The 25,975-nt window shown below is 53.3% G+C and overlaps 1 protein-coding gene across 1 annotated transcript; it reads left to right on the top strand.

Annotated features, from left to right (window-relative positions):
• Nucleotides 1–19,888: 19,888 nt before the first annotated feature.
• Nucleotides 19,889–22,531, top strand: CHST3 (carbohydrate sulfotransferase 3). The gene is made up of 2 exons (XM_059477135.1): nt 19,889–20,116; nt 20,262–22,531. Exons 1-2 carry the CDS (start codon nt 19,980–19,982, stop codon nt 21,493–21,495), a joined length of 1,371 nt encoding a protein of 456 aa, XP_059333118.1. The 5' UTR covers nt 19,889–19,979; the 3' UTR covers nt 21,496–22,531.
• Nucleotides 22,532–25,975: the final 3,444 nt, after the last annotated feature.

The following is a 25,975-nucleotide window of genomic DNA, read 5'->3' as shown; positions in this document are numbered from 1 at the left end:
TGGCTTTGAACAGCTCCATGATCGTGCATCCACAAACCTCCCTGTGCCAGCGTGTGCCAGTGCCTCAACCCCCTCCCAGTAATAAACGTTTCCTCCTGATATCCAGCCTAAATTATCTCTCCTTCAAATTGTACCACTGCTGGCGAAGAATCCCTCTCCTGCTTCCCTGTGGCCTCTGTGAAAAATTTTTGCAAATATTAAAATTAATATTATATGTGTTGTGTTAGAAAGTAATGCTGTATTAATTTCCTTAAGTAGTGTGTTATATATAGTTTTAGGTTATAACAAAATGTTAAAATAGAAACTATGCTATGTAGGATACTTTTTTTCTAAAGAAAGGACTCGCAGTGAGACAGCAGCCACAGGACACCCAAATCTTTCAGAGAAAGAAAATTTATTGCTCCATTATCAGGAGAAACAAACTTCTTCCTGCCTTGAAGGTGCTGTTAGGATTCAGAGGAAGAAGTTGGTGATGACCAGACAGAATCCTGTGTTGGAATGGAATTTATGCATCATGGATGAGGTGTATGAATATGCAACAGGCTGTTGCTTTTAAGGGCTAATCCTCTGTTAACGTGGGGCCTTTTTTGGGCCTATTTTGCCCAGAAAGAGGTACCTGGACGTCCATAACTCTTTGTTTCTATTGTCTCATATTGTCCTAATTCAAATTGTCCAAATTATTACTACTCTAATTACTGTTTTTATAACCACTTTATTGCTATTAAACTTTTAAAAAATTTTAAAAACAAGCGACTGGCATTTTCCACACCTCCTTCAGATAAGCGGGATGTGCTGTGAGGTCTCTGCAGAACCAAACGTCACAGTGGGTGTGTGCCACCCCAGTGCTTCCCCTCATGGGGTTCCCACCTGGCTCGGGACACAACGGCAATGCTGCTTTTTCCTTGTCACAGGGCAGCCAGGCGTCCCTGTGCTCCAAATGAGCAGCAATTAAATTAATTAAGAACAGCCTGCATTCACTTGCTGTCTCCCAGCCTCTTGCTCCTGCCTTGCCTCTTACACTTGTGAAAAAAGCCAATCACTTGTTTCTAAAAGTTTAATAGTAATAAAATGGTTAATAAAACAGTAATACAATTAGAGTAGTAATAATTTGGACCCTTAAAAGTAATAGCCTGTTGCATATTCATACACGATGCATAAATTCCATTCAAACACAGGATTCTGTCTGGTCAGTGTCAGCTTCTTCCTCTGAATCCTGACAGTGCCTTTGAGGTGGGAAGAAGTTCATTTCTCCTGATAATGGAGCAATAAATTCTCTTTCTCTGAAAGATTTGAGTGTGCTGTGGCTGCTATCTCACTGCAAGTCCTTTCTTTAGGGAAAAAAGCACCTTACATAGCACAGTTTCTATTTTAACATTTTGTTATAACCTAAAACTATATCTAACACACTACTTAAGAGAATTAATACAGCATTACTTTCTAACACAACACATACAAAATTCATTTTAATTTTTGTGAAAAGCCAATCAGAAAATATGCATTTTTCACACACTGATGCAGCTAACTGAAAAAAAACAAACTAACCCAGAGGAAAAAGAAAAAAACCAAGCATTGTTCAGCAAACTGAACCAGCTCAGCTTCCCACAAACTTCTCCCATCTAAGGAGCTTGGTCTGTGCCCAGCTCACCTGTGGGCACCTTCCAGGTGCCGCCCTTCATCTGAGGACACACATTTTTACCTTATTAGGGCCTTACCTACATGTTCATTTTTCAAGTCTCACTCTTGTGTATAATATTTAAGGTTTACTTGCAGCACAGGGAAGAGGAGGAAGTGGATCTGTTCTGTTTCACTTTTTCCTGCTAACACACATTTCTCCTTTCCTTATAAGACCCTTTTAAAAGGCCGGCTAAGGAGCCCCAGTTCCCATGATTTTCTTCACAAACCACATCAGGGGAACTTGATGCTTGCACAGAGCCTTTGCCCCTCCACAGGAGTTTCTTTTGAAGCCTCCAGAGTCTCTGCTATCACACCATCAGGTTCTTGGGTAATTCCCAAACTGGAGCCAGGTGCACCCGGACTGAATCAGCGGGGCAGAAAGCCACCCCCAATTTTGGCCAGACTAAACAAGCAACCTTTACCCAGCTCTAAAGCCACCCTGCCCAGGCAGGGCTCAGTGTGCTGCCCTTATCTCAGGAGTGCACACAAAGTGTTGATGAGGCACCTCCACCTTCCAACCAGCTCCTAACCTGGGAAAGCACACACCAGAAAAAAGGAGCTTTGTGAAGGATATTTAACAGGAGGTTAAGTAAGACTGTCTGGAACACGAGAGCTGTTTCAGCAGGCAGGGTGTTTTTCTTCTGGGAGCTGAAGGACAGGCGGAAGGAAGGAAGGAGTAGCTCGGAGCCAGCAGGTTCTACCCCCAGTCTGTCAGCATTTCAGGCTAGCCCAGGTTTTCCTGGAGATTTGCCAATTCCCATTGATTTGGGACCCTTTTTTTTCCCCCCTCTCTCAATATCTGGCATTAACAAATTGTCTCCATGACACAGCTTTCCTGGTCTTGCCATACTGCCTGCTAGTTTCCTCATTTAAAAATGGAATCAATAAAGTGGCATCAAGAGTTCAAGCAGCAGCTGGCTACTGTGAATGTTTGGAGGAGAGGGAAACTCCAAAGGATATCTCAGCCTGTTGGGAGCAGATGTGACACTGGCACTGAGGGCACGAGCTGCAGCCACTGTCTGCCTTCCACCTTCTGCTTTTGCTGAGATTTGGGGTTTTCCTGCAGATAAACCTCCCAGATAAGGCTTCTCAGGAGGGATCGTTGCCTGCAGTGCCACACAGCTGAGTCACTTGGCTGCAGCTGAGGAGAAGCAGGCCTTGCCCAGCCTAAACTTGGTTTTCAGCCCCATTTTCTGGGAGCCATGTGCTCGGAGTGGAGAAAGCGAGCAGGAGGAGCCCAGCGAGGGACTTTGCTGCGCGCATGACTCACTTGGCAGCTGCCTCCCTACCGCCCAGTTGGGCTGGGCCGGCACCAGGGCTGGTTTTGATGCTCACTTTTGTCTCGCCTACAGCGCACAAATTCCTTCCACGTCACCCCGTTCTGTGCTTTGCACAAGTGGGGCGCGTGAGGAATCCCAGTTTGGCAACCCCTGGAGGCCAGCCAGAGGCCCCTGCAGGCTCTGCTTTTGCAGCCACGCCAGCTCTGCAGGAGGAGTGTTCTCTTTGCAAAGAAAAATAACCCAAAACAAGCCAAATAACTAAAGAGAGGCATTTTCCACAGTGGCCTGCCGTTCAGACTCTTTTGCATTTCCACTCAGGCTGCAGCAGGATGAGGAGAGGAAGCAAAGCCAGCCACAAATTACAGCCTGACAGCCTCATGCAGAGCCTTGAGCACGTTTGAAGTTTATTCCAGCCTCCCTGCGATTCACCAAAGGGTTTGGCTGGTGGGTCCTGCTGGAGCGGAGACAGACACCCCCACACAGCCACCCTTCCTCACCGCTGGGCTGCAGAGAAACAGCTCTGCTCTGACACTCTGCCCAGAGCACGTTCCAAATGCGATGGCAGCGCTGCAGGGGCTGCATCCAAGGGCAGAGCTGCAGCTCAGCAACGCAAGATGGCAAGAGAAGCAGTGTGTGTGGGTACAAGCGATCACAATGAAATTAAAGAGAGCAGAGAACTGGATGAGCTGGGACAGTAAAAGCACCTCTACTGGCCCAGAAAATCGTCCCAGGTAACTGCAAAGGTTGCAAAAGAATAATTTCCAAGTTGGCCAGGTGCTGCCTGCTGAAATAGCTCTCCTACCTGCAGCAGCCAGGGCATGCAGGACCTGACCCACTCCTCCTGGCACACACACACAAAACCAAAAAACCATCCCTGGCCCACAGAAACTGATGGTTCTTGGCTGGATCAGAGTTGCCAGAAAGGCAGATGATTCCTCCCAAATACAAGGGAATCAACAGTGCAGCAGCAGCTCATCAATGTTTTAAAGGATATACACCAAAATGCAGAATTCTGCTCCCATTGTGTCATCTTGTCAGGGTCATAAGCGGTAAGATGTTAGCCAGGTAAATCTCTGCCACAACCTTTGAAGCAGGGTTTCTTTTTATAAGTGTAAAGTAATATGTTTCTCTAAATCCTATTTAACCCAACCCCCCAAAAAATTTAGAACCATACATCTAGGTTATCCAGGAAGAAAACAAACAAAATCATACATAAATAATAATGTAATACATTTTAAAATGTATTTCAATACACATATATAAAACAAAAAAAAAATCTAGAAAATAGATGCCTGAGCTCCTTTCATTAGGTCCCTGCTTTGCAGGTTTTTGAGGATTACACTTAGAAGCTTTTCCTTTTTACACTTAGAGCTTTTTCAGCAGTGGTGGTCATTGCCATCCAGTGTTTTCCATCTGCTGCGACTCACTTGGGCTCACACAGAAGTGATTAGAAAATCATGGGACTCCAGGAGCTGCGGCTTTAAGGAAAAGCACAAAGAATCACAGATTCTGCAGGGAAAATCAGAGTTGGCAGAGAACAGCTACGAAGGCTGCTGTGAGGAACTGGGCTGATGAAACACACACACCACCCCAACTTTCTTCACACAGTTTCATTCTCTGTTGAAACACTTGCTTTCTCTTCCCTTATTACCCAAAGCAAAAAGGAAGGCACTAAATATTGAGGAAGAAGGTACAAAACCAAAGAGTTTGGACTGGAAAAAAAAAGCCCAAGTAAGCCGTCCTCAAATTGGAAATCCAAAACCTTGGATGAGCTAAGAGAAAAGGAATAGAACAGGAAGATCATGCAGTTTAATATCTTAATAAACAGCCTGATAAGCCAGGCAGGGATTGCCCCTTTCCTGCTCACTGGATTCTGAGCTATTGCAAGGTCTACGTTTCTTTTGGTAGGTCACAAAAAGCCCCAGGCAGCAGCTCCTCACGTGTGATCTCACCTCAGCACACTCACAGCCCAGGATTTCAGGGCAGGCTGAGGGTTTCAGTGAATTTGCAGCAGCAGCAGCCAGTCACTGTGGCCAGAAGTGGCACGGGTTGGGATTAATCAAAGTCACACGGGGGGAAGTGGCAAGTGCAGCTGCCGTGGCTCCCACCACGAGGTTTTTCTTCATCCTATTCATCAGTGAACGCAACCCACACCCAGAGTCGTGGGCATCTGAACAGCTGCCCTCTGCCCTCTTGCACAAAAGGGTAAAAATACAGCCAGAGACTCAATGTCTCTCTTCCACTGTCCCAGCTGAGCCTGGCATTTTAACAGTTTGGAGCAATGGCCCAGAGTGGTGTCCATCCCTTGCTTGCTCCAAGTCTGGCAGGCATCCCACAGCAAACTCCCTGAGCCTCTTCCAGGGTTCCTTCACCTTCCAGTTCCACAAAGCAAAAGCATGTTTCACTCCAGGGGGAAATGCACCAGGATTGTGGCACAAGGAGGGCAAACAGCTGCGATTCAATGCCTTTGGATTTCACGAGAGGAATCCCTCCTCCTTTCCTGTGTGCTTCCCACTGCTCACCCAACAGCAGCTGGGGAAACCTTGGAGCGTCTCCTCAAAACAGGAAGCAGAGATGCTTTATGAATTCCATGGGCAGTGCTGACTAATGAAGCATTGGCAGCCTGGTTTTCCACGGCAGTCACAGTGGCAGCCAGCAGCCTGGTTTTCCACGGCAGTCACAGTTTCCATGATTATCACCTCATATGTGTGTTTCCACCTGCTCTTCACAGAAAAAAAAAAAAATCAATACAAGCTTATTTTCACCCTCAGTTTGTTAATCTTGGCCCTAAGAAAGTCAGCATCAGGTACCCACACAAGCTGAGCTACTGCCAGGAAATAGCTGGAGCAAAACTCACCATTCTGCTGAGCTGTGTTTGCCATGGTGAACGTCAGAGAGGAACAAAACCCTCCTTATCCTTCCCCAGGGAAGGGCAGAGAGGCGTAGGAGTCAGCATTCAACCTTGGCCACTGCACCCAGTCAGCTGCAGAACAAAAGCTGAGCCCGTGGAAGACAGGGGAGGAAGAAAAAGGCACAAAAACCCCACAGTGTCTAGAGCAGCAAATGGTATTCCTGGCTTAACACGCTCGGTCACACCCAGCACTTGTGGAGGGACAAAAACCAGCCCAAGGCACCTACCCCAACCCTGCTGAGAAATAACCATCCCCAAATCCCTCACTGAGCCACTGCAACTGCCTTTAAAACTTCCCCAGCAGCTGCTTCCCCTCAGGTTTGTGATTCCCCTGCTCAGCTGCAGCTGGTCTCTGTCTGTGCTCCTTCAGTGGGACAGGGTCCAGAACCATTCTGTCCCTGCTAGCCCGTCTGCAAATGAGACTTAATTAACACCAAGAGATGTGGAAACTGGTTTTTCCATAAGAATGAGGATTATCAGGTTTGTGCTGCTCCCTTTCACAGGAAAGCTTAGAAAGCAAACAGGTTTGTGTGACAGGAACATGAAGACACATGGAATTTGTAGTGATTTCTAGTAAAAGTGTCTGGTTCCAGTGGCAGCAGTGGCTCCTCCTGCAGCTGTCCGCACAAAGCAGGAGATCTTGGTGGGCTCATCCTGTCCAGCTGCAGGGCTTGGCTGGCCCCATGGACATCCCAGTGAGCTCCCCAGGCTTCTGGGCAGATGATGCTTCTCTGTCCCTTATCTGCTCAGGTACTTTGTTTCAGATCCCTTTTTTTTTTGGAAAGGCCCTTCTCTGTTATGAGCAAGGCTCCAAAGGTCCTGGTGTCCTCATTGTGTGCAAAGCAGGGAGGATTTGGTTATCACCGAGCCAGAAAGGTCTCCAGGCAGAGCTGCTGCTGGAAAGGGTTTTCCCTGCCACCCATCACCCCCTGGCCTCGTGCTCCTGCTGTTTCCCTGCCCAGGCTTAGATGTTGTCAGCTCCTGATCCAGCTACATCAGGAGGATCCAACTCTAAACTCCTCCTGCAAAGGAAAGGCAATAAAAGATAAGATTACAGGCTCACTTTACTGCAGGTCTCACAAAGGGAGGCACGGGAACATGTGGCAGGGACAGAAAGAGAGCACAGATGGTCCTTCCCCTGCACGAGGTGGATTTCAGCACCCCACAGAATGGCAGGGCAACAAAAAGATGAGAAACAAATAACCCATTAGAGTGAAAAACGCCAGTCACTTGTTTTTAAAATTTTAAAAGTTTAATAGTAATAAAAATGGTTATAAAAACAGTAATACAATTAGAGTAATAACAATTTGGGCAATTTGAATAGTCCAAATTATTATGACTCTATTGTATTATTATTCTACCTTTTTCCGGGCAGCACGAGCCCAAAAAAGGCCCCACATTAACAGAGGATTAACCCTTAAAAACAACAGCCTGTTGCATATTCATACACCTCATACATGATGCATAAATTCCATTCAAACACAGGATTCTGTCTGGTCATCCTCAGCTTCTTCCTTCTAATCCTGACAGCGCCTTCGAGGCGGGAAGAAGTTCATTTCTTCTGATAAGAGGGCAGTAAATTCTTTTTCTCTGAAAGATTTAGATGTCCTGTGGCTGCTATCTCGCTGCTTTCTTTTAAAAAAGTATCCTACATAGCATAGTTTCTATTTTAACATGTTTTATAACCTAAAACTCTATTTAACACACTACTTAAGAGAATTAGTACAGCATTACTTTCTAACACCAGACATATAATATTCATTTTAATATTTGTGAAAAGCCAATCATAAAATACATGCATTTTTCACAATTAGGGCAAGGAAATCAGAATTCCCCTGCATTAGGTGGATTTCAGCACCCCATGGAATGGTAGGGCAACAAAAAGATGGGATACAAATAACAAATTAGGGCAAGGAAATAAGCTGTACCAATAAACCTCACTGATGAAAGCATTCAGCATGAGGAACCTCTTCCAACCTGGGGCTTCTTGAAGGTTTCATCAACATTTGAGAACACCTTGGTAAAACCACACCATTTCATAAACACCTTGACACCAGGGGTTTGGCTCAGATTATTAACAAGTCAGTGTTGCCAGAATTTCTTTCCACGCTCCGAAGGCTGGTGATGTTCTGTGTGAGGAGCAGAAGGGCACAGCCTGCAGCAGGGACCGCGCTTGGTCTGTGCCTGTGGCCCCTGTGGTGCTTCCCAGGTAAAACCCCCGGGCACCCCAAAACCTGAGTCACTCCTCGCGTTTTCTGGGTGCTCAGACCCTTCCACTCCAAAGTGGTTCTCACTTCCTTCTGTTTGGAGGTCAAAAATGAGACAAGTCACCGCTTTGCAGACATTTCCTCTCCCACTGAGGCCCAGAGTGGGTAACTGCTGCCATTTAGCACGGTCAGCTCCTTTTTGCTGGGGGTTTCTCTTCACTCACAGGCTGGGCAGAAAGAAAAGGAGCCACACTAAATACAGTTCCCTTCCTTGAATGGTGTGTTGGGAAAGGGGGTTGGCCTTGGGGATGGGGAGTTTCCATGTGTGTAGAGAGCAGGGATGTCACCGTGACATTTTCTGAAAAATCCCTTTGCCAGGATTTCTTCTCCTGGCAAGATGAGAAGCCTCAGCTTCTCCATGTTTTGCTCCTCTGGAATGTGATTTGGACAATTGTTTACCCAGCATGTGAATTGTTTTAACTTAATGACCAATCCCAGTCCAGCTGTGTCAGGACCTGGTCTGTCACAGGTTTTTATTATTCATTCTTTTCTAGCCTTCTGATGGCTCCTTTCTCTTTCTTTAGTATAGTTTTAGCATATAATGTCATATCATATCATATCATATCATATCATATCATATCATATCATATCATATCATATCATATAACAATAAATCAGCCTTCTGAGGACTTGGAGTCAATTCTCATCCCTCACCTCGTCCTGGGGACCCTCCCAGCACAGGGAGACAGGGATTTTAGCCAGCTGAGGATGCTGCTGACCTTGCTGAGATGCTGACAGCCACATGAGGGCATTTTTTCACTGCAGGGCTGCTCCAGAGCCAGTGACACTGGTACAAATGCTCTTGCAGCCTGCATGTGATCCCCCTCCCTTCTCACTTGCCTTTTTTCCTCCGTGGCAGAAGCTTCAAACACCAAACCAGAAAGCACAAGGCTTCCTGCTCACCTGGGGGAGCCGCAGACTGGCCTTGCTGGGATGGGGGACATCAGAGCCTTTTCCTACTGGTGTCACTGCTTTAAGGCTTGCCAGCCTCTCTTCTCGACAGAAATCCCCCTGGCTCAGCTGCTCTCATCGTGTCAAAAGTGAATTTTTTTGCGTTGCAGGTTTGGAAAGCGTTTGCAATGATTGAAAATAAACCAACTTCTTTATTTCTCCCTCAGCAGTTTTAGAGAAGAGGAATTGAAAAAGGAACAGAAAATGAGGTGCGGGGTCATTTGAAGATTGTGCACATGTTTGTGGGGGGCTGAAGGAGGCAGCGAGGGTGGGGCGAGTGGGGCTCAGTGCAAAACACATCAGCTGTCAGCACCTCGGTTCCCACGGAGCTCCCACCCTCATTAGGAAGGGTTTTAATTGCACCTGCTGTGCAAGTGGGGGGAAATCCACTGCACGTGGCTGTCTCTGGAGAGCTCAGCTGACGGGATGTGCTGGGCTGCACCAGCCAGGAAAGCAGACATGAGGCATCAGCCCCATCCACGGGTCCTGGGTGCAAACCGGCCCAGAATCAGCTCTCCACGGAGAGCAGAGCTCCTTCCTCGGGGAACGAGCAGACAGCAAACCCTGCTGGCTCAGGGACAGCCCTTCCCATGCTGTTTGCTGGCTGTCACCTCCCCCAGCCCCGGCTCCTGTCACCAGGGCCCCTGCCTGGGCTTGGTGGGCAATCTGCTTTTTGTTCCTGATGGCAACACCGTCCCTGTGGCACCACGGGGTCAGGGGCAGCAGGGTGCTGAGACAGGAACAGACAAGGGAGCAAACAGGAGCTTTCTGGCGCTGGAAGGGATGGGGAAGGAGGAACAGAAAAAGCAGATGTGGGCTCTGGCAGCGCTCGCTCTCCCCCTCCAACCTGCCGGGCCAGGAGCACGGGGGGAGCTGGGCTCCAGGGAGAGGAACAGTGAAAAATGCGTGTATTTCATGATTGGCTTTTCGCAAATATTCAAATGAATATTATATGTGTTGTGTTAGAAAGCAATGCTGTATTCATTTTCTTAAGTACTGTGTTAAATATAGTTTTATGTTATAAAAATTGTTAAAATAGAAACTATGCTATGTAAGATGGTTTGTTTAAAAGAAAGGACTTGCAGCGAGATAGCAGCCACAGGACACCTGAATCTTTCAGAGAAAGGGAATTTATTGCTCTCTTATCAGAAGAAATTAACTTCTTCCTGCCTCGAAGGTGCTGTTAGGATTAGAGGGAAGAAGTTGATGAAGACCAGACAGAATCCTGTATTTAAATGGAATTTATGCATCATGTATGAAGTGTATGACTATGCAACGGGCTGTTGTTCTTAAGGGTCAATCCTTTGTTACCGGGGGTCCTTTTTCGGGCTCGTGCTGCCCAGAAAGAGGTACCCAGACGTCCGTAACTCCTTGTTTTTATTATTGTCTCTTATTGCCCTAATTCAATTTGTCCGAATTGTCATTACCCTAATCGCGTTACTGTTTTTATATAACTATTTCATTACTATTAAACTTTTAAAAATTTTAAAAACAAGTGATCGGCGTTTTTCACAGGAATCCCCCCCAAAGCCAGGGCTCCAGCGAGGGCTGCCGAGGTTGTACCGGGACCGGGTGGCACCGGGGGCGGTCGGCAGGTGGCGGCAGGAGCGCGGGGCTCCGAAAACTGCCGGGAAACGCGGAGTCCCCGAGCTTGGCTCCCCCGCAGCCTTCCGTGACACCAAACCCATCGCCGCAGAGAGGGTGGTACCAGGAGAGAGGTTTCCCAGCAGGAGGGAGCACAAGTGTTTAGTTATTCGTGCAAACATAAAAACAAGCCAAAAATACAAACCCCAAGAACTCAAGCAAGCAAACAAACCCCAAAACCAACCGAACAAAACAACCGGAAAACAAACAAACAAAAAAAAAAAACCCAAGCAAACAAAAAAAAAAACCTAGAAGAGTTCCAGCTCTCGGCTCTGGCTCTGCATTCCACAGGAAAAGCAGGGCAGCCTTGGCACACAGGATGGAAGCTCCCCGGTGAGGTTTGTGTGGGAAGGTTTGGGAGGAAAACTCCAAGGACAGGTAGATCAGTGATTTTAAATGGCATTCAGCCCTTTGAGGATAATTAGGATTTTCACACTGTCACCCTCCTGGTACCAGCCCATGGCCAGGGAGTCTTTAGTGAAAATGCATTTCTTTAGTGAAAATGCTTTTCTTGGGAAGGCCTGCTGCAGGTTATGGGAAACTGGAGCCCCCACCCTTCAGAGGGTGGGGGAAATTGCTGGTAATTGTTCCATTTCCTTTGGGAAAAGGAAAAGAGGAGGAATTGTAAAGTCTTCTGCCAATGCATTGCGTCCTTTGGGGTTTTCTATTCTCACACTCAGCATCCACATGGGGCAGTTTGTTTTGAAGAAGCTTTGGAGACTCAAAAAGGTGCAGAAATAGCAATGCTTTATTATGCCAAAGGAAAGTACAAGTTAGCCTGCTCCCTGAAGATCAGGAGATTTGCTTTTAACTCCTGCCGTCTCAAAGGGCTTTAGATAATACAGTGGGGAAAACAGATTTCATGGTTGGAACTAGGTGATCTTTTAGGTTTTTTCCAACCTAAACCAATCTGCAACTCCCTGATATCTCCCTGCATTTATTTTGCATGATTTTCCACTTTCTGCTCCCAGCAGATGAAGCCTCTGGTGTTTAACAAAGGTGGAAGTGGTTTGGGACATGGATCAGTCCTGCTGCTCATTGAGTGAGATGTTTTTCAAACGGAAGACGATATTGTGCAATAATCTGTGATGAAGACTGAGTTCCCTGGAGATTAACTCACATTTAGCCCTCACAAGTTCACTTTGTCCTCTACAGATTAGCCCAGATTTTACAATCAAAAGAACCCTCTGACTACCTCTGTCTTATCTCCAAAATGTTCATTCTTTCCCCAACAGATTGCCTACATTTTACCACTAAAAAAAACCCTGCTGATTACCTCTAGATTATTGCAAAAAATGTAATTCTGCCCCCTACAGATCATCTCACATCTTACCCCCAAAATATTCACTGTGCCTTACAGATCACCTAAAGTTTTATAGACAATTTTTCCTACCTGTTGATTACCTCATTTTTACCTCAAATCATTCTCTTCCCTGCAGACTAACTTGAATTTCCACAACATTTTGTCTCCTACAGTTTAAGTAGATTTTACCACCCAAAACCCAACTGATTGCCTCTGTTTTATACCCAAATTGTTGAAGCAGCTCCTGCGAGATGGGACAATGCCAGTGATAAAAACGAGATGCTGCGCTGGTGCTGACAGGGAAAACCAGTGCACGTTTTTAAATTGAGGAAGGAAGGAAGGAAGGAAGGAAGGAAGGAAGGAAGGAAGGAAGGAAGGAAGGAAGGAAGGAAGGAAGGAAGGAAGGAAGGAAGGAAGGAAGGAAGGAAGGAAGGAAGGAAGGAAGGAAGGAAGGAAGGAAGGAAGGAAGGAAGGAAGGAAGGAAGGAAGGAAGGAAGGAAGGAAGGAAGGAAGGAAGGAAGGAAGGAAGGAAGGAAGGAAGGAAGGAAGGAAGGAAGGAAGGAAGGAAGGAAGGAAGGAAGGAAGGAAGGAAGGAAGGAAGGAAGGAAGGAAGGAAGGAAGGAAGGAAGGAAGGAAGGAAGGAAGGAAGGAAGGAAGGAAGGAAGGAAGGAAGGAAGGAAGGAAGGAAGGAAGGAAGGAAGGAAGGAAGGAAGGAAGGAAGGAAGGAAGGAAGGAAGGAAGGAAGGAAGGAAGGAAGGAAGGAAGGAAGGAAGGAAGGAAGGAAGGAAGGAAGGAAGGAAGGAAGGAAGGAAGGAAGGAAGGAAGGAAGGAAGGAAGGAAGGAAGGAAGGAAGGAAGGAAGGAAGGAAGGAAGGAAGGAAGGAAGGAAGGAAGGAAGGAAGGAAGGAAGGAAGGAAGGAAGGAAGGAAGGAAGGAAGGAAGGAAGGAAGGAAGGAAGGAAGGAAGGAAGGACATCACAGCCAGGCTTTCCTGCATACCAGCTGCTGGCACTCTCCATGCAAACCCGTCCCCATCACCTTGGCTCACAGGAAGCCACTGAGGAGCGATGAACAGCGTTGATGATCACACTTCAATGCCAAGAAAACTTGCATTTTGTTGTCTGTGCCACATGCGTAGCAGAAAAACTATGCCAGGAATGTGGAAGAAGGCTGAAAGTTTTTATGGGGACTGGTTTTTTGGATCTCTCTCTGCTTGCAGAGCCAGATGTCTTTCAGCTCCTCGGTGTCTATCATTACAGAGCTCTGAGGGAGCTGGGTGAATTTGTGCATTCGGCCAAAACAGCCGTTTCTGTATGGTTTGATGCTCCAGACCCTGAGCCTGCCCTGCAGGGACAGTGACAGCGGTGTCCCCAGTGCTCCTGGGCTGCTCCCAGTGGGATGCTCTCACTCCCTGCCCTCTTGGAGCACAGGGATGTGACCCCACCAGCACAGCACAGCACGGTGCCACCGACCCTCCACAGCTCCTGTGTGGGGACAAAGTGGAGTTTGGGGAGAAAGGTGCTGCTCTTGAAGCCAGTTTTGGCTGAGGAGAACAAAGAGGAACCTTGCCACGAGGTGGTCACAGAGACGGAGCCAGGTTCCTCACATGACGGGGTGGTGAGAGCTGGGGCAGGAGAGGTTTGGAGCGGATGGAAGAAGAAACAATTTCTCCAGTACGGCAGTGAGCAAAGAGAGGTTGTACCGGCTCCATCCTTGGAGGTTTGCAGGATGAAGCCCTGACCGCCGCAGTGTGACCCTGCTTTGGGCAGGAAGCCCAAAGCCCAAATCGGGAGGGGACTCACCCTGGCCCAGACGGGACAATGTCGCAGGGTGTCTGCGGGCTCCCAGGACCCCGCTTCGCCCCTTTCCCCACCCGGGCGGCGATCCCGAGCGGGGCCCGGCAGCTGCCGGGGGATACAGCGGGGCCTCGGCCCGGGGACCCTGCCCGGCCCCGCTCCCCCCGCCGCTGCCCCGGCTGGGAGGAAGGAAGGAAGGAGGGAGGGAGGGAATCAGGGAGGGAATCAGGGAGGGAGGGAGGGAAGAGGGGAGGGAGGGAATCAGGGAGGGAGGGAGGATGACAGCGCCGTGAAGAAAAGCAGGGGACCCGCTGCTCTCTCTCCTCCGGCACGGCAGGACCGGGCTCGCTCGCTCGCCGCCGGGTACGTGCAGCGGGGTCGGGCCGGAGCGCAGCGGGGCCGGGACGGGCGCGATGGGCAGCGAGAGCCCCGGGGCGGGGGAGGATGGCGGCGGGCTCGGCTCTCTCCCGGCACGGCCGGCGGGACTTGCGGGAAGTTGGGCGTGCGGGAGGGGCCGCGGCCCCGAGCTCGGCCCGGGCCGGGCAGGGCGGCGGGGCCGGCGGGGATCGCGGGGCTCGGCGGCCGCGTCCCCCCGCGGGGCGGCCCCGGCTCCGCCGGCTCCTTTGTGCGCCCTCCGGCCTCGGCCGCTCCTTTGTCTCGGTGCGGGGCCCCGCGGGCCGCTCCCGCAGCGGGGCAGCGCCGGCCGAGCCTCCCTTCCTCCCCTCATCCCAGCCCCATCGCAGCTCCCCGCTGCCCACAGTCCTCCCGGCGCATGACTGCTCAGAGCTCTCCCCGTGCCTTTTTTTCGGGGAAAAAAATCAATGGAATGGGATCCACTGCAGCGCCGAGCCTCCGTCCGGAGCGGAGCGCGTTTGGGGCGGCAGAAGGAGACTTTGGGAAAGGAGAGTTTCTCACAGCCATCCCGCAGTTGCATCATCCGTCCTGTCAGCCCCGAGCAGGGAGCACTGGAAAGTTGTTCTCACCCTTTCCCCTCCTGTCCCGGAGCCACCGGGGCACGCTGGCCGTGGGCCGGCACCCGGGAGCCGGGGACATTTCTGCGGGAGCGGGACTGTGACACGGGCCCCGGACGGCACGGGGTACCCTGGGGAAAGGCAGAGTCCGCCCTCACGCCTGCCGGGGTCTCAGCAGCTGCTCCCCGCCGCACTGGGCAGAGCTGCCCACGCCCCGCTGCCTCCGCACCGAGCCTGCCTTGGTGCCTGGAGCAAAGCGTCTCCTTTTCCACAGCCAACGATTTACAGCCCTACACCAGGACAGGCATTTAACTCTGCGATTTTTCCACATCTGCCATGTTGCTTCAGCTCGATTCCACACCCCCAGTCTCCCCGTGCTGACTCGAGCACAGGTCACTGTCCCCTCGCCAGCATCTCCTGCCACCAGTCCCTTCTGCATCCCTGGAGCGCTGCAGGCGCCTGGCTGGGGCTGGCAGGGGAGCAGAGGCGGCCACAGGGAGCGCCGTATCCCTGCTCCTGGGGTGGGTCTGGCCGAGGAGCTGCCGTGGAGCAGCGAGGGAAGGAGCGTGGGGCGGTGGGAGGGACCGCGGGCTCCGCGCCCCAAAGAAAGGGCTCATTGAAGCGGGGTCGGGCATCTGCGGTTCCCGGCGTGGCCGGGGGCCTCCGGCACGCACAGCAGCCGGCATTGTGCCCCCGGCGCCGAGCGAACCTCCTCCCTCTCACCCTCCTGGTGGTCTGCTCTGCTCTGCAGCCCCCCTCGCTGCCCAGCACTTCGGCGCCTTCAGCTGCTCACCTTTGCTGCAGGTGGTGCTGCAAACCCCACCCCGGCCGTGCCTGTGGCTGCCGGCGGGTTGGTTTAAAGGTTGGAGGTGTTTTAGCTGGGTCCTGGTCCAGATCCACTCCAGAGGCTGCTCCCTGCCTGGCAGATGCAGTGTTTTATCCCCACACCCAGCACTGATGTCTCTGAGGCTGTTCCCTGCCTGGCAGATGCAGTGTTTTATCCCCACACCCAGCACTCATGTCTCTGAGCCCCAAGGGGTTCAGCAGGGGCAGGAGCAGAGCAGCAGCTCTCCTCTCTGCTGGGTCAGGAGAAAACTCTTGGTGTGTCTTTGGACACCACCAAGGTGAGGGAGAGAAAAGGGCACTCTGTCCTGGCCATGGAGCCTGTGCTGGTGCTGTCACCAGCATCACTGTGCTCTCAGCAGCCTCTGCACCCCTTCTGCACAGTGGGACACGAGCACAGCTCATCTGGGTCATCAGAGAGCAGGTGGGACAGGGAAGAGTGGACAGGACCTCATGCACTGGAGTTTGAGAGCTCGTGCAATGAAAACAAAGTCGTTCCAGTGGTGCCTGTTTGTACCAACCCTATTCCTGCTGCTGCTCCTGAGTGTAACCTCTGAGTCACAAGGACTTTCCATTCCCAACTTTCTCCTCCAACGGGCAGTTTGCAGGCTTCAATTTGATGAGGATTGTAACTATTCTCAGCAACTTTATAAACATTGTAGGAGATGACTTTTTTCCCCTCTCTTTTTTTTAGCTTGACTAGACATGTTTTTAACCCAAGAATACCTGCCTGGACAGGCTCCTTAGCTGTGCTGCAGGGCAAACCGAAGCAGCGCTGTGCTCGTGCCATGCCTTGGAGGACAGCCAGGACCAGGATGAAAATTGCTGGGAGATGAAAGCAAAGTGGGAAGCTCTGGTGGCACGTTTCCCAAGGCCAGCCTGGGGAGGAAGCTGGGAGCGGAAATAGTTGAAAGAGTAAATACAGACAGGTTTTTTTTTTTCCCAGGTTGCAGACAAAGAGCAGCACGGAGAGCAGATAAGCCCGTGCTCCTTTTCTCTTTGTTGTTCCACTCCTGTGTTTTGCTGATCCAGTGTCTGATGGAGTCTGATGAAGCAAAGGACTGTGGAGGGAATTACTCAGAGCAGCAGCAGCAGCAGCAGCTCCAGGGGCAGCGAGCTCAGCTGCAGGTCACTGTGGGCTTCCATGGAGGGATGGATGGGAGTGGATGGGGGCAGGATGGTCAGAAGGATCTCAGGAACTCTTGCACGTGGGTGTTTCATTGCCTGTCTGTGCCCAGAGCTCAGTTGTTGCCTGTTGAGTCACCAGAGGAAAAAGTGACTCCATCCAGTCTCAGCCCCAGCTGGCTGCCCCTGGCAGCCACAGGCATCTTTCCTCTCTGGATCTCACCTGGTGGGGGCTCAGGGCAGCCAGAGATGGGGATGGAGAGCCCCAAGGCTTTGTGTAAGACCTTCCCTTTCCCAAAACAGAGCTGAAACCCCTGCTCTGCTCTGCCAGTCAGTCCTGTGGCATGCCCTGCAGGAGGGTGACAGAGCATCCCTTCCCTCCTTCCTCCCACAGGGTCTCTGCTCCTCTCACCCCTCCTGCACCACCAGAGCATCCATCCCACGAACCAACGTGCTCCAGTGGACTGGAATGGTTTGGTGTCTCCATTACTGTCCAAGTCCTTCCCTCTTGCTGTGGCAAGGTTAAGTTAACTTGCTGGTAGTGATGGATCCCACCTGGGCAGATTTGCATGGCAACAAAATCCCCAACATCGCGTAAAAAAAGCTCCTTTTCTGAGAAATCCATAAATTTCTGCAATGGGAATCACCGCCGTCCCTGCTGAACTGAAAAGCACTTCCAGCCTGAGGGGAGCAGCACCTGAGCTGTGGGTGCTGCCTTCCCCAGCATCTCAGTTTAGCATTCCTGGAAATTATCCTGCTTTGCTTTGGGACGTGGAGAGCAAGATGAGGCTGCCTGCCATCTCCAGGGGTGATGTCCATCTGTCTGTCTGCTCACACAGGTGCATTTCCAGGGGCAGACACTGGCAGGGCGCCCTGGGGCGGCAGCAGCAGCATCCCAGTGGCTCTCCTGATCCATCCCATCGCAGCAGAGCCCTGGAGGGGGGCGTGCAGGGACACAGAGCCCCTCTGTTCCCCTCACAAAGGGGCACTTGTGGCTGGCCCAGAGCCCCAGCAGGGCTGAGCCACGGGGCCCCAGCGAGGAGGAGCTTTAGGCTGAGCTTTAGGCTGAGCCAGGCAGCCTCCCCAGGTCACCCTCGTGTCCCCAGCCCCTGAGCTCAGCCCTGACAGGGCCCCGCGGGTCCCAGGAGGGATTTGCAGCGTTATTTGTTTAAGGAATGGTGTCTGCCCCGGGGCTGTGAATGAGGGCGGTGCCAGCGCTGCCGGACACGGATCTCCGTGTCACCCCTGTGAATGATTCCTGCTCTGGGGCTCATTTGTGGTCAGGCAGCTGGGGGCATTACAGGGCGAGAACCAAGGGCTGGCTTTGCCCGTGGATCTGTCTGAGGAAGCGGCTGATGGCATCCCCTGTGCGAGGGGACTGTCCCCAGCCCCAGGCCAGGGCAGGGACGCAGATCACCGCCCCCTGGGATGCCACCGCACGCCCAGGACTTTGTGTACTTGATTTTTTTTCTCTCGGTTGCCCAAACACTCCGACAAATGCTGTCATCGAGGGGGCACGACCGAGGAGGGGGGATGTGAGGGGTGGCTGCTGAAAGGCACCTGCCCTGGCTGCTGGCCCGTCCCCCAGGAGCGGTGTGATGACAAACTAAACTAACAGGGCTGTTAAAAACACACGCACACACGAGCACACACACACACGTGTGCCGGGGATCTCGGTGCTGCTTGCTGAAAGGGGGGACCACTGCGGGAGGGCTCCGGGGCTGCCAGGGCTCTCCAGAGTCCCTGCATCCCACTAAATCCTGAGTTTCCTGGGTGCGTGGGTGTGGATGTCTCTTTTTAGAAGGTTTTGCTGGAAAGGAGATGGCTGGAAGCCAAGCCCCGGGAGCTGAGTGCTTTGCTCAAGCTGGGAAATTCCTGGTCCTCGCACGGAGAGGACTGGGAATCTGACAGGCTGGGTGCTGCCCTGGCCACGGGACACATCCCACCCCTCCTGCCCGTGGTCCCTCCTTCCCAGCCGGAGGGGCATTCAGCGAGCAACGCTAAAAAATGCACATTTTGGCCTAAGAAATGCACATTTTGGCCTAAAAATGCACATTTTGGCCGAGCACGATGCGGAAGAGGCTGCGACGTGATGCAATGCCTGGCAGGGCTTCCTCACTCCACACTCTGATGGAGCTGCAGATGCCAAGGCTTGGCCAGGGCATCCCCCCTCCAGCAAACCCCGGGTCCCCCCAAAGGATGAGGCTCTGCCTGGCTCCCCTCCTTCACCCCAAAAGCAGGGCTGGGATGGGCTGCCCCCTGTGGAGCCCAGCCAAGGCTAAATAGACTTTCCCTGAGTCACTGAAAGTCTGGGCAAGAAAGTGGGACAGGCAAACAGCGTCACCCAGGGCAGGTGGCAGGTGCCAACAAGGCCTAGGGGTGCAAATCTGCACACTGGGGACCTGCCCCAGAGCCTGAAGCAGCGGCTGTGACCCCCAAATCTCCAGCTGGGGGGTGGGTTTGGTGCCACTCAGAGCATTTCCAGCAACGCCCCGATTTGGGCGCTGAAGGAGACGCTGGGGGGGGCGGGATTTTTCTGCCAAGTCTCCTGGCTTTGCATCCCACACCAAGCAGCTGCACCATCATTTGGGTTTTTTTTTTTCTTCTTCCCTTTTTTGGCAAAAGCCTTCCCCGGAGCATTCTACTCCCCAAGGGGGACTGGCAGCAGCAGCAGCAGCATTTTCCGGCCCGCCGTCGTCCCTGAAAACTCTCTGGGTTTCATTTTCGAGGCTCAGCAGCTGCTGCTGCCATGCTGGGGGGAGGCGGAAGCTGCTCAGCCCCACGCTGGGGCCCTGCGGTGGAGCCTCCAGGCCTCCCCTTTCCAGAGGTCGGGAGCCACAATGTGCAGAAGATCCGGATGATCCAGGGGCTCCCTCGCTGGCAGCAGCAGGTTTTTGCCAGCGGGAAGCAGGCAGCTGTCGGGTGGCAGGGATTGGGTTTCAGGGTGGGCAGGGGGAGCTGGTGGGAGCGTGGGAAGGGATCCTGTCGGGCAGATATATTTTGGGAAGGAGGAGGAGCAGCCGATGGGGCATTCAGGCAGCTGCTCCTCATCCGGGGGTGGGGTGGAGCAGCAGGGAGGAGCTTCCACTTTTTTACCACTCTTGTCCAGCCTCTGTCAGCCTCTGACCCTCGCCATGCTGAGCCTTCTTCTCCCCACCGGCAGGGCTGGCCCAGGACACCTTCCTGGCGTGCAGGAGGGAGCTGTGTGCGCTCCCCATGGAGATCCGACGCGCTTTGCCCCAGGACGTCCGGGAGCTGCTGAACTACTTGAAGATGAAGAGCAAGTACGCCATCCTGCTGGTCTTCGTCATCAGCCTCGTCATCATCGAGAAGGAGAACAACTTCATCTCCAGGTAGGCAGTGGGCATCTGAGCCACGCCAAGGTGTGCAGCCCCTCTCTCCCAGTCCTGAGCTCCCATGCAGAGGAGCCCCCCAAGTCCCCTGGTGGGATGCAGGGTGGTGCTGCTGTCCTCCAGGCTGGGCTGGCTCTCCCCACAGGGTGTCGGACAGGCTGAAGCAGTCCCCGCAGGCTCTGGCAGAGGCCAACAGCACGGAGCTCAGCCCAGCAGCAGCCAAGAACGGCTCGCTGGCCTCGCTGCAGGAGCTGGATGCTGCCTTCTCCCAGCTGAGGTCCCACCTGTACAACATCACCCGGCAGCTGGCAGGTGACCCCGGGGACCCCGGGCCACGGCGGCACGTCCTGCTGATGGCCACCACCCGCACTGGCTCCTCCTTTGTCGGCGAGTTCTTCAACCAGCAGGGCAGCATCTTCTACCTCTTTGAGCCCCTCTGGCACGTCGAGAAGACGGTGAACTTCCTGCCAGGGGGGGCCAGCGCGGTGGGCTCGGCCTTGGTTTACCGAGACGTGCTCAAGCAGCTCCTCCTCTGCGACCTCTACATCCTAGAGAACTTCATCTCCCCGGTTCCTGAGGGCCACCTGACGCCTTTTTTGTTCCGACGGGGCTCCAGCCACTCGCTGTGCGAGGAGCCCGTCTGCACGCCCAGCACCAAGAAGGTCTTTGAGAAGTACTACTGCAAGAACCGCCGCTGCGGCCCCCTCAACATCACGCTGGCGGCCGAGGCGTGCCGGCGCAAGCAGCACGTGGCGCTGAAGACGGTGCGCATCCGGCAGCTGGAGTTCCTGCAGCCGCTGGTGGAGGACCCCCGGCTGGACCTGCGCATCATCCAGCTGGTGCGCGACCCCCGCGCCGTCCTGGCCTCGCGCATGGTGGCCTTCTCGGGCAAGTACGAGACCTGGAAGAAGTGGGCGTCGGAAGGGGAGGCCCCGCTGCGCGAGGAGGAGGTGCAGCGGCTGCGGGGCAACTGCGAGAGCATCCGCGTGTCGGCGGAGCTGGGGCTGCGGCGGCCGCGCTGGCTGCGGGGCCGCTACATGCTGGTGCGCTACGAGGACGTGGCGCGGGCGCCGCTGCAGAAGGCGCGGGAGATGTTCCGCTTCGCCGGGCTGCCGCTCACCCGCCAGGTGGAGGAGTGGATCGGCAGGAACACGCAGGCTCCCCCCGACGGCAACGGTGTCTACTCCACGTGCAAGAACTCCTCGGAGCAGTTCGACAAGTGGCGCTTCGGCATGCCCTTCAAGCTGGCGCAGGTGGTGCAGGACGCCTGCGGCCCGGCCATGCGGCTCTTTGGCTACAAGCTGGCCAGCAGCCCCGCGGCGCTGGCCAACCGCTCCTTCAGCCTGCTGGAGGAGGCACAGCCCGCGTGGGTCACGTAGCAGGACAGGGTCACGGTGGCGGGGCGGAACGAGGGGCGGCGGCCGTGCTCCCGGCCGGTCCGGAGGCGACCTGGGAGTCCCTGCTCCCAAAAATGCTCCAGGTGGAAGCCCCAGGAGCCGGAGCGTCTTGGCAGAGCTGGCCCCGGGGTCCTGCAGAGCCTGAATTGCTCAGTTTCTCCGGGAATGGGGAAATGGTGAGGGTGAGGGGAGGTGGGGTCGGCAGCAGGGCCACCTGCCCAGCTCGGGAGCTGCACTGAGGAGGAGGAGGGTGATGGCAAGCAGAGGGGGACAGGACCAAGCACCTCTGCCTTGCCACCCCCCATTGCCAGCTGGGACCGGGCAAGGACAAAAATCCCTATGGTGTCAGCAAGCGCCCAGAGACCTTCTTGGTTTAGTGCCTTCATTCACCAGCAGAGACTGGAAACTGCCCACAGAGCCCTGGATGGCGCTTGGGCTACGACAAAATGAGGTGACTATGGTTTGGTGCTCTTCAAACTTGGTTTTGGAGGTTTGGGTTTATTTCCTTTTTTCTCTGTATATTTGCATACTGGGTGAATTTATTTATTTATTATAATGTGAAAAGGAGGGGGAAGCTGGTGAAGGAGCTAAGCCCAAAAATCAGAGCAGCACAAGGTGCCACAAAGGGAGACACCCAGAACAGAGGTCACCTTTTAGCTGGAGACCACCACGTGTCCTTCTGTATGATCTCGGGAGAGCCCCGGACACTGACTGGCTGTAACCCTCCCAGCCCCCGTGTGGCAGCGATTGCAAACTTCTGAGGGGGTGCTGAAAGACGGCCAGACTTATCTGATCAAAAACAAAGCCACAGCACAGAGTCCCCTGTCTCCTCAGTATTTGTGGGTGTCCCCTGCCCAGGGGAGCCCCAAAAACAAGTGCTAACAGCACTGATGGGTGGCCAAACCAGGTAGAGGCCCAGGGAGTTCCAGGGTGTTTGCCGTTTGCAGATGTTGACCCAGCGCCAAGCTGCTCCCTCCAGTTCACATTTCATGAATTAAAATGCCTATTTTTAGCCCTCTTTGTATCTCATTCTTTTTCTCCCCCTGATATTTTGGGTAATGGCAGCCACCTGAGGGAGAAGTGAAACATTTTGGTGGAGAGTGGCTTGCCAGCGAGCCCTGAGGGGTCCCAGCAGCCGCACGTCCCCTTCTCCCCAACTAGAGCTGTTGGCCAAAAGCAAAAATAAATAAATGAAAGGAGGCGGCAGCCGGCCACAGCTGGGCTGAGCTTTGCCGGCCGGGAGGAACGTGCTGGGGCTCCGGAGCAGGGCTGGGCTGGGCTGAGCTCACAAAAGCCGCGTTTTTGACCCAAGAGGGAGAACAGAGGCGGCATTGAGGAGCGCGGGGCCGGCCGGCGGGGAGCGCAGCACCGGAGCCCCGGGCAGCCATCCATCCACCCGGGGAGCTTTTCCGAGCAGGGCAGGGCAGCACCAGGCTTCAAGGTGTGATTTCAGAGCGCTCGGTGCCAGCTGGATGGGGAAAGGACACAACAGTGTCCACAAAAGTGGAGATTTTTGGCATACCCTCATCGCTCACAGGCGATGGAAAGCACCAGCCTCCTCCCCGCCTCACACGCAGCTCTCAGCATCACAAGCAGCCCTGGGGCTGCTGAGTGAATCGGGTTTTGTTTGGAGGCTTCCTGCTGGGAAAGCAGCAGGGTCACGGAGGGCAGATGGATATTCCGCAGCTGCGCGCTGGGAAAAGCCCACAGAGCTCAGCCAGCATCAGGGGGAACGCGCTTGGTCCTGTAAATGCCTCTGGGAAAGCACCATTGGGTTGGCTTTTGCAGAGAAAATCATTTTAGGGTAATTGTCTGTGAAACAGCAGGAGGGGTGGGTAGCTACTGAGCTGCCACAGCCGAAGAGGGGACATTGGAGAGTGGCCAGCATCCCCCTCCCATCCCACCGTGGGTGATGGTGCTTGGGGGCTCGGAGAGGGGGTCCGGGGGAAAGGACAGGCAAATCCAGGAGCATGGAAAACAAGTGGTGAGGGAAGCAGGAGCTGGGCTGAGCCAAGGCCAGAGAACAGAACAGACAAGAACAGATAAGAACAGGTAAGAACAGATAGACTGGGTTGGAAGAGAGCTCCAAAATCGAGTGCAACCCAGCCCCAACACCTCAACTAAACCAGTGCCACATCCAGTCTTTTTTTTAACACACCCAGGGATGGTGACTCCACCATCTTCCTGGTCACACCATTCCAGAACTTTATCACTTTTTCTGTAAAAACCTTTTTCCTAATATCCAACCTATATTTCCCTTGGTGCGGCTTGAGTCTGTGTGCTTTGTTTCTGTCAGTGCTGCCTGAGAAAGAGCCCAGCCCCACCTGAGCACAGGCACCTTTCAGGGAGCTGTAGAGAGTGGTAAGGTCACCTCTGAGTCTCCTTTTCTCCAGCCTAAACACCCCCAATTGTCTCAGTGGTTCCTCACTTGTGTTCCAAACCCCTCTCCAGCCTCGTTGCCTCCTCTGGATGTGCTCGAGCATCCCAAGGTGCATCCCAAACTGAGGGGCCAGAACTGGACACAGCACTTGAGGTGTGGCCTCAGCAGTGCCAGGTACAGGGGAAGAATGGAAGAATGGAAGAATGGAAGAATGGAAGAATGCCCTCGCTGCTCCTGCTGGCCACACCATTCCGGAGGGGACGGTGACTGCCGCCCGTTTTTACCTGCGCTGTCTGCGCCCCTCTGCTCCAGCCCTCACCGCCAGCCAAGCATAAGCAATTGTTCCTGGCCGCCCTCCAGCTTCCCGTCAGAGCCGTCACAGGACAGAGAGAAAACATGAAAACATGCTCCCGAAGCATGCAGATTTCCGCGGGGCTAATTGCTGCCATTAAACCCCCGGCTCCAGGCGCATCGGGAAGCCGCAGGGGACGCGGCTCCTCCGAGGCTGGAGCAGCTGAACTCCCCCTGAGCTGCTGGGGAGCTTTGTGCCCCCTCACAAAGAGGGGCCTCCTGCTCAGCCTGCTCTGGCTCAGCCTTGCCCGGCTCTTTGGACGATTTGGGAGGGAAGGCACGGATTGGGAAAGTCATAGTAAGAGACTGCCTTGGAGCAAGGACATACCTGCATCCAGACACACCATGCAGGAAGGCCACAACAGGAGCTGCAATGGATGCAGCCTCACCCTTTCTCACAGACAACAGTGCCAAAAAACCCACCAAAAAACAAACAATCCTCTTTTCAAAAGATCTAAGCTTTCTGAAATAAAGCAGTACTAAAGCTTGGTTTAAAATATGGAAATAAGACAAACCTCACCTGCAGCTGTACTGCCTCCAGGCTCACCTCTCAGCCTGCTGCAGCTGTGCTTTGGGGGGAATTTGGGAACATCGGGGTGATGCTAATTAGCACCAGAGAGACCTTTTCCACAAGCCCAGAACAGTGAGGGGACATGTGTCCCGTGGGACAGGGCCACCAGCCACAGCTGCTGCTCCTTGGGGTCACTGCAGATAATGTAGCACCGGTGACAGCTTTAACAAATAATGGATGTCCTGTTCCCCTCTCAGTGGGATCTTTTTGGGAAATAATTCCCTGTCACTGGGCTAATCTGGAGTTGACTTTGGACAGCAGGTACATCCTGCTGCTTCTCTGCTTCCCTCTCAGAGCTGCCTGGGGCCATGCTGGCATGGCTGGGGTTGCCTTGGAGAGGCACTCCTTGAGGCAGAAGCTCTTGGTAAGCCAAGTAAGGGAGCGGTGAAGTCTCTGAAATGCCACCTTAGATGCCCTGCAGTTTAACACCCAGGTGGCCCTGCTGGGGCCAAGGCACCAGGCAGGTCCATAGAAATCCACAAAAAGGCCTTTTTCCAGCCTGACATGAGGTTTCTCCCAAACAGCAGGAGTGGTGGCTGCTGTGCTGGCTGTGCTGACCTCCCATAGCCTTCTCCTCACTTGTTGCAGCTCCATTTAATGGGATAGGATGAGCTAATCCCCCGTCTCCTCACAGCCCTGTCGGAGGGGATTTCTGCACAGGGGCTGGAGCCAAGGAAATCCATCACACCAGCAATGCCCTCACCAACCCTCACAGGCTTCTGCTGGAGGCCAAATCAACCCTTTCCTTCCCTCCATCGTGGGGCTTGGTGTGGTCCTTGCAGGGAGCTGGTGCATGGCTCCAGCTGCACCATCCAAACACCAGGTCAGAGGGGAGATCCACGGGCCAGTGAGAGGCCACAAGGGCTGCAGCACGTGTGGACCTTTCAGCATTAAATGACAACCTTGTTTTCTGTTGTGTTTTTCTAAGAGACTGCACGCCTGACCAGACTGCATTTCTTGGTCTGCATCCCATATTTATCCTGTAATTACACCTTTGGACAAAGGCTGTCTGTCTGTGAGGCCCATTTTTTTCAGGACACAGTTTTATTCTATGCTCTGCTTTCACTGTAATGAAATCTGGGGGGCAAGGGGAAGAAAACTCCCGACATCAGGAGTGAAAGCTGTTCTTTCTCAAAAGCTGCTCCAAGAGCAAAGGAGCA

The sequence above is a fragment of the Ammospiza nelsoni genome, chromosome 8, assembly GCF_027579445.1.
Source record: "Ammospiza nelsoni isolate bAmmNel1 chromosome 8, bAmmNel1.pri, whole genome shotgun sequence".
Classification (NCBI taxonomy): Eukaryota; Metazoa; Chordata; class Aves; order Passeriformes; family Passerellidae; genus Ammospiza; species Ammospiza nelsoni.
The sequence above is the reverse complement of the archived record's forward strand: the minus strand, read 5'-3'. Positions and strand labels throughout refer to the sequence as shown.